The 14,753-nt window shown below is 41.6% G+C and overlaps 1 protein-coding gene across 6 annotated transcripts in view; it reads left to right on the forward strand.

Moving 5' to 3' along the window:
• LOC105491366 (transport and golgi organization 6 homolog) overlaps window positions 1-14,753 on the forward strand; it is a 252,083-nt gene that overhangs the window by 25,790 nt on the left and 211,540 nt on the right. For 5 of the 6 annotated variants that reach the window (XR_011616547.1, XR_011616548.1, XM_011757706.2 and 2 more), the window contains 3 exons: window positions 3,731-3,867; window positions 6,131-6,293; window positions 9,477-9,559. Coding sequence is in view for 4 of the 6 variants with exons in the window: in XM_011757706.2 (XP_011756008.2) it covers window positions 3,731-3,867; window positions 6,131-6,293; window positions 9,477-9,559 (383 nt within the window). In the remaining 2 variants the exon portion in view is untranslated. The remainder of the gene's footprint in view (window positions 1-3,730; window positions 3,868-6,130; window positions 6,294-9,476; window positions 9,560-14,753) is intronic. The other variant, XM_011757707.2, reaches the window with a different exon arrangement.

The following is a 14,753-nucleotide window of genomic DNA, read 5'->3' on the forward strand; positions in this document are numbered from 1 at the left end:
CTGGGATTACAGGCGTGAGCCACTGCGCCTGGCCATTTACCTCTATATTTCTAATATATGGGAATTCATAATTTTTTCAGTTTCAGGCATCATGTATCTACCTCTCACCATGAGTGGAAGAGGATCTTGTTCTCTTTCATAACAATGGCATCATTCCCCTAAGTACATTTGTATTTTCCCATCTCCTTAGTATATTTATATCTCAGTTTTGGTTAGATCAATATTTAGTATTTATATTACTGTAACTCTGTAATTATTATTTACAGCTGAGCTATGTTGTATATTATGTTTACTTTCTTTTTTTTACATACTCTTTTGTACTTCCTGAAGTTAATCTTTTTTTTTTTTGTATATCTGATTAGTTTTCTATGTGCTTATCACTAATCTTTTCTCAAGCTCTCCCTCTTTTGTTTAAATCTCCTTTTAATACATTCAAAAACATCAAAAAGGCTGGGCACGGTGACTCATGCCTATAATCCCAACACTTTGGGAGGCCAAGGCAGGTGGATCATTTGAGCTCAGGAGACCAGCCTGGGCTACATGGTGAAACCCCATCTCTACCAAAAATACAAAAATTAGCTGGGTGTGGTGGTGCATGCCTGTAGTCCCAGCTACTCGGGAGGCTGAGGCAGAAGAATTGCTTGAACCTGGGAGGGGGAGGTTGCAGTGAGCTAAGATCACACCACTGCATTCTATCCTGGATGACAGAGTAAGACTGTCTCAAAAAAAAAAAAAAGTAAATAAAGTTGTCTTAATGGTCTTGTCTTCTAATTCTGTTATCTCTGTGTCATCTCTGTTTTTTGGGGTCTGTTCTATTGGTTTTTTTCTTTTTTTTTTTTTTGAGACGGAGTCTTGCTGTGTCACCCAGGCTGGAGTGCAGTGGCACAATCTTTGCTCACTGCAACCTCCACCTCCCAGGTTCAAGAGATTCTCCTGCCTCAGCCTCCCAAGTAGCTGGGACTACAGGTGTGCATCCTCATGCCCGGCTAATTTTTGTATTTTTAGTAGTGACAGTGTTTCACCATGTTGGCCAGGCTGGTCTTGAACTCCTGACCTCAGGTGATCCGCCCGCCTTGGACTCCCAAAGTTCTGGGATTACAGACATGAGCCACCGCCCACAGCCTGTTCTGTTGATTTTTTTCTTCTAATTATAAGCCATATTGTTTTCCTTCATTGCATGCCTGGTAATTTTTTTTTTTTTTTAGATGTTGTTCACATACCATAGAAGCCACTTTTTATTTTTTATTTATTTATTTTTTTGAGACAGAGTCTCACTCTGTCGCCCAGGCTGGAGTGCGGTGACGCAATCTCAGCTCACTGCAATCTCCCAGGCTGGAGTGCAGTGGCGCGATCTCAGCTCACTACAACTTCCGTCTCCCGTGTTCAAGAGATTCTCTTGCCTCAGCTTCCCGAGTACCTGGGACTACAGGTGCATGCCACCACACCCAGCTAATTTTAAAAAAAATTTTTAGTAGAGATGGGGTTTCACCATGTTGGCCAGGCTGGTCTTGGACCCCTATCCTCAGGTGATCCACCTGCCTCGGCCTCCCAAAGTGCTGGTATTACAGGAGTGAACCACCACACCTGGCCAGAAGTCACTTTTTTTTTAAAGAGTACAGTTTGGTGGTGTTTAGTATATTCACAGAGTTGTGCAATCATCACCAATATCTATTTCCAACATTTTTATCAACCCTCTCCCCATATCCCCCCAAAGAAGCCCTCATACTCACTAGCAATCACCACTCCTCATTCTCCCCTCCTCTCAGACTCTGGTAAGTACTAGTTCACTTCCTGGTGTCTTTGGATTTACCCGTATTGGCATTTCATACAATATATGGTTTTTGTATCTGGCTTCCTTTACTTCACATAATGTTTTTGAGGTTTATTCATGTTGTTTGTTTGTTCATTTGTTTTTGAGATGGAGTTTTGCTGTTGTTACCCAGGCTGGAGTGCAATGGTGTGATCTCAGCTTACCACAGCCTCCTTCTCCCAGGTTCAAGCGATTCTCCTGCCTCAGCCTCCCAAGTAGCTGGGATTACAGGCACGTGTCATCACACCTGGCTAATTTTTGTATTTTTAGTAGAGGCGGGGTTTCATCATGTTGGCCGGGCTGGTCTCAAACTCCTGACCTCAGGTGATCCACCTGCCTCGGCTTCCCAAAGTGCTAGTGTGAGCCACTGCACCCAGCCAAGGTTTAGTCGTGTTATAACATGAATGAATCAGTCCTCCATAAACATTATTCCTTTTTATGACTGAATAATATTTCCTTATATGGATATGCCTGGTAATTTTTGACTGGATGCTGAACATTTTTATTTTACATTGCTGAGTGCCAGATTTTTATATTCCTTGGTTGGACTTTGTTCTGGAATGCAGTTAAGTTACTTATAATTAGTTTAGTTCATTTGATCCTGGCTTTTCAGCTGTGTTAGTGTGGTTCTACAGCAACCTTTAAGGTAATTTAACCCCTTATTGTATTATACTAAGTGTATTGTACTAAGTGTAACAATACAGATTGTACTAAGACAATACACTTCTGAGAATTCTAGTTGTTGCCCTGTGTATTAGGAGATCCTCCCAGGCTGGCTAGTGGGAACACAACTATTCCCAGCCATTATGAACCATGGGGGTTGTTCCCACCTACTCTTTTCTGTTGGTTATTGCCCCAGGCTTTGGTATTTTCCTCACACATACAGGTATCATACTCTACCAAAGACCTGAGAAAGGACCCTTTTGCAGATCTTTGGAACTCTCTCTATGTGTAACTTCCTCCTCTCTGGTATTTTTTGCCCTGAAAATTCCAGCTGCGTTGGCCTCCCTGAACTCTGAACTATGTTTCTTCCACTCACCAAGATGCCAGGCTTCATTTGGGCTGCTTTTGCTATCGCCTGAAAACTCTCCAGGCGGTGAACAAGGGCACTTGTCAAGCTCAGTTTGTTTGCTTCCCTTCTCTCAGGGATCAGTGCCCTGGGCTGCTTGTTGTGCATTGTCTGGAAACCACTGTTTATATATTTTGTCCAATTTTATAATTGCTTAAGATGGTAAAGTAATTCTGGTCCCTGTCACTCTACGGCTGTGGCTTAAGACAGTTTAGATGAAATGATACATACAAGGAGACAGAATAATAATAATAGTAATAAACATGGTGAAGCTAGTATTCTAGTTATATGAATAATATCATTATAGTGACTAAGTGCTAGTTTTTCTCTGAATTTCCCAGAAACTAGCATCAAAAGGAAAGTATAGGCTGGGCACGGTGGCTCATGCCTGTCATCACACCACTTTGGAGGCCGAGGTGGGCAGATCACCTTGAGGTCAGAATTCGAGACCAGCCTGGTCAACATGGCAAAACCCCGTCTGTACTAAAAATAGAAAGAAATTACCTGGGCATGGTGGTGTATGCCTGTAATCCCAGCTACTCGGGAGGCTGAGGCAAGAGAATATCTTGAACCTGGGAGGCAGAGGTTGCAGTGAGCTGAGATCATGCCACTTCATTCCAGCCTGGGCGACAGAACAAGACTCTGTCTCAAAAATATAATAATAATAAACAAATATGAAATAACATAAAAAGGAAAGTATAGAAGGGTAGATTATCTTATAGAAAAAAAATAAGCTATCTTCAATAGAGAAGATAAATGCATTTTACCCTGAATTTTAAGACAAATGTGTTATGTGGGACCTTCTGTGGGGATTTGCTGTGAGCTGCTGACATCTCTCTCCATTGTACCAGCAGGGGCAGCTGGTGGAAGTGATGCTGAGGCGACGGCTGCTGACTGGAAGAAGTGTGACCTGATCGCAACGATTTTGGCCTCTTGTCCCCAGCAGTCTCTTTCACCAGAGAGTTACTACCGGGACATCTGCGCCCAGGTACATCATTTTGTTTCTGTTGACCATTTGAGGATTATCAGCTTATGTACAGAAAGAGGACTTTTAATGTTCCTCTAGGATTGAGATAAAAGCAGTATAATATTTAAGTTTATTGTTTAGTGAGGAGTCTTCTTAATAAATGAATAAAAACCTGTGGAAGAGACTGACCTAATTGTTCAGTTTAAGAACGGTGAGGCCAGGCGCAGTAGCTCACACCTGTAATCCCAGCACTTTGGGAGGCCGAGGTGGGCGGATCACCTGAGATCGGGAGTTCAAGACTAGCCTGACCAACATGGAGAAACCCCGTCTCCAGTAAAAAAAATGCAAAATTAGCTGAGTGTGGTGGCACATGCTTGTAATCCCAGCTACTTAAGAGGCTGAGGCAGGAGAATTGCTTGAACCCCGGAGGTGGAGGTTGCCGTGAGCCGAGATTGAGCCATTACACTCCAGCCTGGGCGACAAGAGTGAAACTCCGTCTCAAAAAAAAAAAAAAGAATGCCTTACCACTATTGAATGATTGGCCCAGCTCGCTCTCAGAGCTAGAATACGAAACTCAAGTTTCATCTTGTTCATTATCTTTTCTCTCCATGTGTTTTTAATTAGTTTTTTTCCTCTGAGTTTTTTCTTACTGCACAGGAATGGAACTCAAGTATAATATTGGTAGATATTTAAAGGTAGATATTAAATAAACAAGGTAAATTAACATGGCAAACAATTTAAAAAGCATACAAGAGTAAACCAAAATGTAAGTCTCCCATTCCTGTTCTCCAGTCCCTCAGAGGTAGTCACTGCTATGAATTTCTTTCCAGAGATATTCTGTGTATTATGCATATACCACCATATGTGTATATGTTAATGTATATGTGTATTAACGTGTATGTGCATACACACGTAAATACATATATACATTAACATATACACATATGATGGTAAAATTAATGCTAATTCTTTTTTTTGAGAGAGAGTTTTGCTCTTGTTGCCCAGGCTGGAGTGCAATGGCGAGCTTTCGGCTCACCACAACCTCCACCTCCCGGGTTCAAGCAATTCTCCTGCCTCAGCCTCCTGAGTAGCTGGGATTACAGGCATGCGCCACGAGGCCTGGCTAATTTTGTATTTTTAGTAGAGATGGAGTTTCTCCATGTTGGTCAGGCTGGTCTCGAACTCCCGACCTCAGGTGATCCACCCAAAGTGCTGGGATTACAGGCGTGAGCCACCACACAAGGCCAGTGCTAATTTCTATCTAAATGATAGCATGCAGCATGCTCTCTTTCATTTTGCTTTTTTTCATTGATAGTGTACTTTGGCCAGGTACAATGGCTCACTCCTGTAATCCCAGCAGTTTGGGAGGCTGAGGCGGGCAGATCACTTGAGGACAGGAGTTCGAGACCAGCCTGGCCAACATGGAGAAACCCCGTCTCTACTAAAAATACAAAAATCGGCCAGGTGTGGTGGTGCACACCTGTAGTCCTAGCTACTCAGGAAGCTGAGGATAGAGAATCACTTGAACCCGGGAGGCAGATGTTGCAGTGAGCCGAGTTCATACCAATGCACTCCAGCCTGGATGACAGAGCGAGATTCCATCTAAAAAAAAAGAAAAAAAATAGTGTACCTTGGAGATCATTTCATTCATTTTCATGGGTACATGATATTTCATCATATTAATGTACTATAATTTATTATAGTACATTGCTATTGATGGACATTTGAGTTCTTTCCATTCTTTTTCTATTACAAATTACACTACAGTTAATATCCCTAAGTCTTTGTACATAACTACCAGTATTACCATAGGAAAAATTCCTAGAATTGAAATTATTGGTTCAAAGGTTTTATGCATTTAAATTTTTGATTGATATGCTTTATGTACCTATTTTCCAACATTTTTACCCACACAATGTGTTACAAAGTTTTTGATCTTTCCTAATCTGATACATGAAAAATGTGGAAGGAGTTTTCTTAATTAATACTCCCTATGCATGTGCCTAAAATGAGCCTGTATTTTATAAATTTGATAAAATAATAAAAACACTGCAAGTATGAGGGATGGGCAAAACAAATTTTTAATTAAAAATAAAAACACTGCCTGTTCAGCTCTCTTACCCTTTGATCCTGGGTATGTTAAATTAAGAAAAGAATTCTGTTGAATCAGTGTTATTGAAGTGAGTTTATTTTTTTTGGCTTAAAAAATTCATGCTTTTTCTTTTTAGTTAATGTCATATTCCTTGCAAAAAACTGGCATTTACTTCTTGTAATATTTTTGTAGGTTCTGGATTTATTTCACTTTCAGGATAAATTGACAGCACGACAGTTTCAGAGAGTTGCCACCACTACCTTTATAACTTTGTCAAGAGAACGCCCACAATTGGCAGCAAAGTATTTGCTCCAGCCAGTGTTAGCTCCTCTTCATCGATGTTTGAGTACAGCAGGTAAAGGAGGAAGTGTGGTGGTTGGGTGTGCCTCTAAAGGACCTTCTTCAGTATTTTATGTTTAAATGATTTAAATCTGTGTTATTTCAGTGTCTTTAGTTTTCCTTCCCCTCCCGGCAACTTGTTATTTTGAGAAATTCACTTACAAGTTTCAAGAAGAGTATACTGGGCCGGGGACAGTGGCTCATGTCTGTAATCCCAGCACTTTGGGAGGCCGAGGTGGGCGGATCACGAGGTCAGGAGATAGAGACCACAGTGAAACCTACTTGGGAGGCTGAGGCAGGAGAATGGCGTGAACCTGGGAGGCGGAGCTTGTAGTGAGCCGAGATCCAGCAACTGCACTCCAGCCTGGGCGACAGAGTGAGACTCCGTCTCAAAAAAACAAAAAAGAGATCACCTAGACTGAATAACTTTACATTTTGGCCACATTTGTTTTATCTTTCTCTCTTTCTGCACATATAAACATATCTTTTCTGAAGCATTTGAGAGTTAGTTGCAGACATCACAACACTTCACCCCTAAATAATTCAGTATGCATCTCCAAAGAAAAATGTCAGTCTCCTACATAACCGCAATGCAATTACCACACCCAGGAAATTTAACATTTATACAATATGCTGTGATATAATATATAAATTCCATTCAAACTTCTCTAATTTTTTCAATAATTTCTTTTAGAGCTGTTTTTTTAAAATCCAAAGTTCATTCAAGAATCATAGCTGGGCATGGTGGCTAATGCTTGTAATCTCAGCACTTTGGGAGGCTTCGGCGGGCAGATTGCTTGAGCCCAGGAGTTCGAGACCACTTGGGCAACATGGCAAAACCCCATCTTAACCAAAAAACAATGTAAAAATTAGCCAGGCGTGGTGGCAAGCACCTATAGCCCCAGCTACTTGGGAGGCTGAGGTGGGAGGATCGCTTGAGCCTGGGAGATTGAGGCTGCAGTGAGCCATAATCACGCCTCTGCACTTTAGCCTGGGTGACAGAGTGTGACCCTTGCTCAAAAAAAAAAAAAAAAAATATATATATATATATGTATATATAAAATAAAACTATGTCTAAATAAATAGAAAGACATTGTAAAACTTAAAAAACTTTTTAAAAATTTTTGTTTTTTATAGAGTTGGGGTCTTCCTATATTGTCCAGGCTGGTCTGGAACTCCTGGGCTCAAGTGATCTTCCTGCTTGAGCCTCCAAAAGTGCTGGGATTGCTGAGGCGGGAGGATCGCTTGAGCCCAGGAGTTTGCGACCAGGCTGGGTAACATAATGAGAACCTGTCTTTAGAAAACATTTTAAAAATTAGGTGGGCGTGTTGGTGCACGCCTGTATTCCCAGCTGCTCAGGAAGCTGAGGTAGGAGGATCACTTGAGCCCAGGAGGTTGAGGCTTCAGTGAGCCATGATTGCACAGTTCCACTCCAAAACCTGGGTTATAGAGCAAGACCCTGTCTCAAATAAATAAAAATAAAATATAACTATTTTAAAACTTTTTGAAGGGAAAATTTAAAACACATGCTATAGAGATTATATAATGAACTCTTATGTACCTATCACCTAGATACAACTATTAACTCTGCCATTTTCTTTCTTTTTTTTTTTTTTTTGAGACAGAGTCTCGCTCTGTCACCCAGGCTGGAGTGCAGTGACGCGATCTCAGCTCACTGCAACTCCGCCTCCCAGGTTTACGCCATTCTCCTCCCTCAGCCTCCCGAGTAGCTGGGATTACAGGCGCCCACCACCACACCCAGCTAAATTTTTTTTGTTGTTTGTTTGTTTGTTTTGAGACGGAGTCCTGCTCTGTCACCCAGGCTGGAGTACAGTGGTATAATCTCAGCTCACTGCAACCTCAGCCTTCCGGGTTCAAGCGATTCTCCTGCCTCAACCTCCTGAGTAACTGGGATTACAGGCGCAGGCCACCACGCCTGGCTAATTTTTTTTTTTTTTTTTTTTTTTTTTTTTTTTTTTTTTTTTGAGGCGGAGTCTCGCTCTGTCGCCCAGGCTGGAGTGCAGTGGTGCGATCTCGGCTCACTGCAAGCTCCGCCTCCCGGGTTCCCGCCATTCTCCTGCCTCAGCCTCCCGAGTAGCTGGGACTACAGGCGCCGCCACCACGCCCGGCTAATTTTTTTGTATTTTTAGTGGAGACGGGGTTTCATTGTGTTAGCCAGGATGGTCTCGATCTCCTGACCTCGTGATCCGCCCGCCTCGGCCTCCCAAAGTGCTGGGATTATAGGCTTGAGTCACCGCGCCCGGCCTAATTTTTGTATTTTTATTAGAGATGGGGTTTCACCATGTTGGTCAGGCTGGTCTCGAACTCCTGACCTCGTGATCCGCCCACCTCGGCCTCCCAAAGTGCTGGGATTACAGGCGTGAGCCACCGCACCCAGACTAATTTTTTGTATTTTTAGTAGAGACAGATTTTATCTGTATTAGCAAGGATGGTCTCGATCTCCTGACCTTGTGATCCACCCACCTTGGCCTCCCAAAGTGCTGGGATCACAGGCATGAGCCACTGCACTTGGCCAACGCTGCCATTTTCATTTATCCAATCCCCAATTTTTATTCAATTAAGTTTAAAATGAAAATTCTTTTTTTTTTTTTTTTTTTTTTTGAGACAGAGTCTCACTCTGTTGCCCAGGCTTGAGTGCAGTGGCACAATCTCAACTCACTGCACCCTCCGCCTCCTGGGTTCAAGTGATTCTCCTACCTCAGCCTCCTGAGTAGCTGGGACTACAGGCCTGCGCCACCACATCTGGCTAACTTTTTATATTTTTAGTAGAGACCGGGTTTCACCATATTGGCCAGGCTGGTCTCGAACTCCTGACTTTGTGATCCGCTCGCCTCGGCCTCCCAAAGTACTGGGATTACAGGCGTGAGCCACAGTGCCTGGCCTAAAATGAAAATTCTAAGTGATAATGTGTTATAGGTTAATTGGCAATGTTGGTGTTTTTTCTTAGTGATATGTAAAATAACAATTCATGTTTATAATCACTGGCATCATATATTCTATGAAATGTGTATGAAGGGTATATTGTTCAATGGTAACCGTGTCAATTTTCTGATCTTAGCTGTTACTTACTGAGCCATCTTTTTAGTAAAACTTTCTTCCTTAGCTTTAATATGTTCTATTCAGTGAGGCACTAAATATGGGTAATTTTGTGTTTTTGTTTTTGTTTTTGTTTTTCTAGAGATTCCAGAGAGTGACATGGTACCAGGAACTATTTTGGTGACAGAAGAAGAACTTAGTAGATGCATTGAGGATGTGTTTAAGGTTGGTAATCTGAGCCACTAATGTTTTTATTGCCTTCTTATTTAAAAATTTTTTTTAAATTTTTTCTTTTTTTGTAAAGATGGGGATCTCTCCACGTTGCCCATTCTGGTCTTGAACTCCTGGCCTCAAGCGATCCTCCTTCCTCAGCCTCCCAAAGTGCTGGGATTACAGGTGTGAGCCACTGCTCCCAACCTTTTAAAATAATTTTACCTTTTAATTAGCACTTGAAGCATTGGAATAACTAATCTAAAGCTCCAAGCTGTCAGAATCTTTTCACTATGAAAACCAGAAACTATAAGCTGACCTTTTTTAGTCTTTTGTTGTTGTTTTTCCTTTTTGTGGAGAATGAGGTCTTGCTGTATTGTCCAGGCAAGTCTCAAACTCCTGGGCTCAAGCTATCCTCTTGCCTCTGCCCCCTTAAGAGCTGGGATTACAGACGTGAGCCACTGTGTCTGGCGAGCTGACCTTTTTAAGTGAAAAAACTGATATATTTTTGAAACTCTGTTAATTACATCATTTATTCTAAATGTTGAAATAGTTTAGATTTTCTGACTGGCAAATGCCACTGATAAAAGCATGTCTTTTGAAGAAATTGACACGGAGCGGGGCATGGTAGCTCACACCTGTAATCCCAGCACTTTGGGAGGTTGAGGAGGGTGGATCACCTGAGGCCAGCAGTTCAAGACCAGCCTGGCCAATATGGCAAAACCCCATCTCTACTAAAACTACAAGAATTAGCCGGGCGTGGTAGCATGCACCTGTAATCCCAGCTACTTAGGAGGCTGAGACAGGAGAATCGCTTGATCCCAGGAGGCAGAGGTTGCAGTGAGCCAATATTGTGCAACTGCACTCCAGCCTGGGATAGAGCGAGACTCTGTCTCCAAACAAACAAACAAAAAAAGAAATTGACGGGTGTTTTCAGTATTCTAGCCTTCCTAAAAGTGTATGATAATTGAATCTACTTTATAACTTTTGATAGTAATCACTGTCATAACAAATTAAGTCTGAAAAAATGATTCCTGCAAATGACTACATAAATATATAACAAGAGTGAAAACTGCTTTTCTATTCATAGGAAGAAAAAAAATGAATGAAAACTAAGAATCTAAGTGTTATGTTCTTTATTATCACAATCTTATAAATATATGTGGTATATGCTTTTGGAAAACAAATGAAATTCATTGTGTTATGGCTAGATGGAATTAGGGTAAATATTCTTTAAAGTTTATTTTAGGCCCAGTGTGGTGGCTTATGCCTATAATTCCAGCACTTTGGGAGGCGAAGGCAGTAGGATTACTTGAGGGTAGGAGTTCAAGACCAGCTTGGTCAATATAGTGAGATCCGATCTCTATAAAAAATAAAAATAATAAATAAGGTTTATTTTAATATATTTATAATAATTTACTGCTGAACACTTTTACATTAGAAAACAGCTTTCAAAACTGTATTTCATGTGAAAAAGGTACAGCTGCTTTGGAAAATAGTTTGACATTTCCTCAAAAAGTTAAACATGGAGTTATCATATGACCCAGCAATTCCACTACTAGGTATATACCCAAGAGAAATGAAAACATGTTCATATAGGCTGGGCGCGGTGGCTCATGCCTGTAGTCCCAGCACTTTGGGAGGCCAAGGCAGGTGGATCATGAGGTCAGGAGATCGAGACCATCCTGGTTAACACAGTGAAACCCCGTCTCTGCTAAAAATACAAAAAAATTAGCCAGGTGTGGTGGCGGGTACCTGTAGTCCCAGCTACTCGGGAGGCTGAGGCAGGAGAATGGCGTGAACCTGGGAGGCGGAGCTTGCAGTGAGCCGAGATCGTGCCACTGTACTCCAGCCTGGGCGACAGAGCGAGATTCCGTCTCAAACAGAAAAAAAACAAAACATGTTCATACGAAAACCTGTACGTGAATTTAGTAGGTAGGACAGGGAGTAATTACAAATAGCACAAGGGATCTTTTGATGAAGGAAAGGTTCTAAAATTGTACTGTGGTGATGGTTTTGCAAATCTGTAAATTTACTAAAATTCACTGAACTGTATATTTAAAATAAATGATTTTATGGTTTTTAAAGTATACTTCCATAAACTAGTTTTATTAAAAAAAAAAAAAAAAAAAGACTTGGCACGGTGGCTCACGCCTGTAATCCCAACACTTTGGGAGGCCAAGATGGGCGGATCATGAGGTTAGTAGATCAAGACCATCCTGGCTAACATGGTGAAACCCCGTCTCTACTAAAAATACAAAAAATTCGCCGAATGTTGTGGCACGCACCTGTAGTCCCAGCTACTCAGGAGGCTGAGGCAGGAGAGTCACTTGAACCTGGGAGGCAGAGGTTGCAGTGAGCCAAGATTGTGCCACTGTACTCCAGCCTGGGTGACAGAGTGAGACTGTCTCAAAATAAATAAATAAAAATACAAAGATTAGCTGGATGTGATGGCACGTGCCTGTAATCCTAGTTACTCTTGAGGCTGAGGCAGAAGTATCATTTGCACCTGGGAGATGGAAGTCGCAGTAAGCTGAGATCGCACCACTGCACTCCGGCCTGGGCAATAGAGCAAGACGCTGCCTCAAAAAACGAAAAGATAAAAAATAAAAATAAAGTGTACAGGCACGCCTGTAATCCCAGCACTTTGGGAGGCCAAGGTGGGTGAATTACCTAAGGTAAGGAGTTCGAGACCAGCCTGGCCAACGAAGCAACACCCTGTCTCTACTAAGAATACAAAAATTAGCTGGGCATGGTGGTGGGCGCCTGTAATCCCAGCTCCCCGGGAGGCTGAGGCAGGAAAAGCATTTGAACCCGGGAGGTTGCGGTCAACCGAGATCGCACCACTGCACTCTGGCTGAGTGACAGAGCAAGACTCTCTCTCAAAATAAATAAATAAATAAATAAATAAATAAATAAGTAAAGGTGCAGATCAATGGCTTTTATGTATATTCGTAGGTATGTACAACTGTCATCACGATCGTCTTTAGAACTTTTTATTCCCAAAAAAGAAAACCCTGGCCGGGCACAATGGCTCATGCCTGTAATCCCAGCACTTTAGGATGCCCAGGCAGGAGGATCCCTGAGGTCAGGAGTTCGAGACCAGCCTGACCAACATGACGAAATCCCGTCTCTATTAAAAATATAAAAATTAGCTGGACATGGTGGCGCACGCCTGTAATCCCAGCTACTTGGGAGGCTGAGGCAGGAGAATCGCTTGAACCTGGGAGGCAGAGGTTGCAGTGAGCCGAGATCACGCCACTACACTCCAGCCTGGGTGACAGAGCAAGACTCTGTCTCACAAACAAAAAAAAAAAAGAAAGAAAGAAAGAAAAGAACCCTCCCCACACCACTTAGCCATCACTCTGAAATCTCTCCACCACCAATCCCCCGTCCCCTATAAATAGACAACCACTAACCTGTATTCTGTCTCTCAAGTTTTGCCTATTCTGTACATTTCATATAAATGGAATTGTACAACATGGTTTTTTTTGTGATTGGCTTCTTTCACTTAGCATGATATTATCACATGGAGCCATACTTCATTTCTTTTCATTGCCAAATGGTGTTCTCTTGTATTAACATGCCTCATTTTATCTGTTCATCAGTAAATGGACATTTAGGTTGTTTCCATAATAACCATAATAACATTTTGGCTATATGAATAATGCTGCTATGGACATTTATGTATACATTATTGTGTATATTTATGTGTTCATTTCTTTTTGGTATATACCTAGTAATAAAATTGCTGGATAATATAGTAACTCTATGTTTAACTGTTTGAGGCACTTCTAGACTGTTGTCCAAAGTGACTGCACCATTTTACATTCCCATCAGCAGTACATGAGGGTATAAAGTAAATTACATTCTTTCAGATAAGAAGGCAGATAGTTTTGTTTTGCTTTAAGCTTTCTGCATGATACTAGTAGATTCACAGAGAGAAAATGCAAACTCATTCTCCATAGCACTCACTTCATTTCTTTTTTTTTTTTTTTTGAGACAGAGTCTCACTCTGTTACCCAGGCTAGAGCGTAGTGGCATGACCTTGGCTGACTGCAACTTACGCCTCCCAGGTTCAAGCTATTCTCTTGCTTCAGCCTCCGCAGTAGCTGGAATTACAGGCACCCACCACCACGCTGAGCTAATTTTTGTATTTTCAGTAGAGACAGGGTTTCACCATGTTTGCCAAGCTGGTCTCAAACTCCTGACCTCAAGCAATCCGCCTGCCTTGGCCTCCCAAAGTGCTGGGATTACAGACATAAGCTACCATGCCTGGCCTCACTCACTTTATTTGTAAAGTGGAATGTTTACTACCCTTTTATTTAATTTCACTATTTTTAAAAATAAAGTCTACCCTTTAAGGGTTGACCTGGCACACAAATATGGAATCAGATTGCTCAGAGATTGAAAGATGACATGGTAACTATGTGAATATAATGCTGTTTTTATTTTTTAATGCCTCATGGATAGACTCCTGAAAAGAGCGGTCTTCTAGGCAAAGACTTTCAGATTATGGAGAGATAAGAAATTATTAGAGCAGTCTAGAAAGCAGATGTTCTAAATTAGAGAACAGTGGCCTACTAACTTTCAGAAAGACCATGTCCCATCCAAGAAATAGCATGATGAAAAACTGCCAAGTGGTTGGGTTTAGAATGTTGGAAAGACTTGAAAGTACTGTCAGGATAGGGGTAAGACTAATTGTGACTAAATTTTGGTGGAAACCCCTTATAATATGCCTTGGAAGTCAGTAAACTTAGAGGGAGAAAAAAAAGCAAACCGAGTATTTCTTTCTAGCAAGGGAGTTATCCTCTAAAAAACAGAGAGATCTGGACATAATGAATCCTGCCATGTCTCCTATTCTTGGTCCCCAAAAAGGAGGGAGGAAACCTTCATAGTTTGGTCAACAGTTTGGCGAATTTAAAGCCCCCTGGAGAGGCAAGCAAACCATTAGTTTTCTGTAGACACTCGATTATGCACCAAGGATTGGCACTGTCGTGAAACTAAGAGGGGCGGAAGGGTAATTATTCTCTCTGCAAGGTTTTGGCAGCCAGCTGCAGTGGGAAAACAGAGGAAATGTGTATGTTGGGGGAAAATGGTAAACACTGGGTAAAATTTAATAACAAAGGATGTGTTGTGTCTATTAACTTTCTGTTAATACTAAATTATAGAGTACAGCTCAAAGGCAGGAAATAAGGAAAATATCGGG

The sequence above is a fragment of the Macaca nemestrina genome, chromosome 18, assembly GCF_043159975.1.
Source record: "Macaca nemestrina isolate mMacNem1 chromosome 18, mMacNem.hap1, whole genome shotgun sequence".
Lineage (NCBI taxonomy): Eukaryota > Metazoa > Chordata > Mammalia > Primates > Cercopithecidae > Macaca > Macaca nemestrina.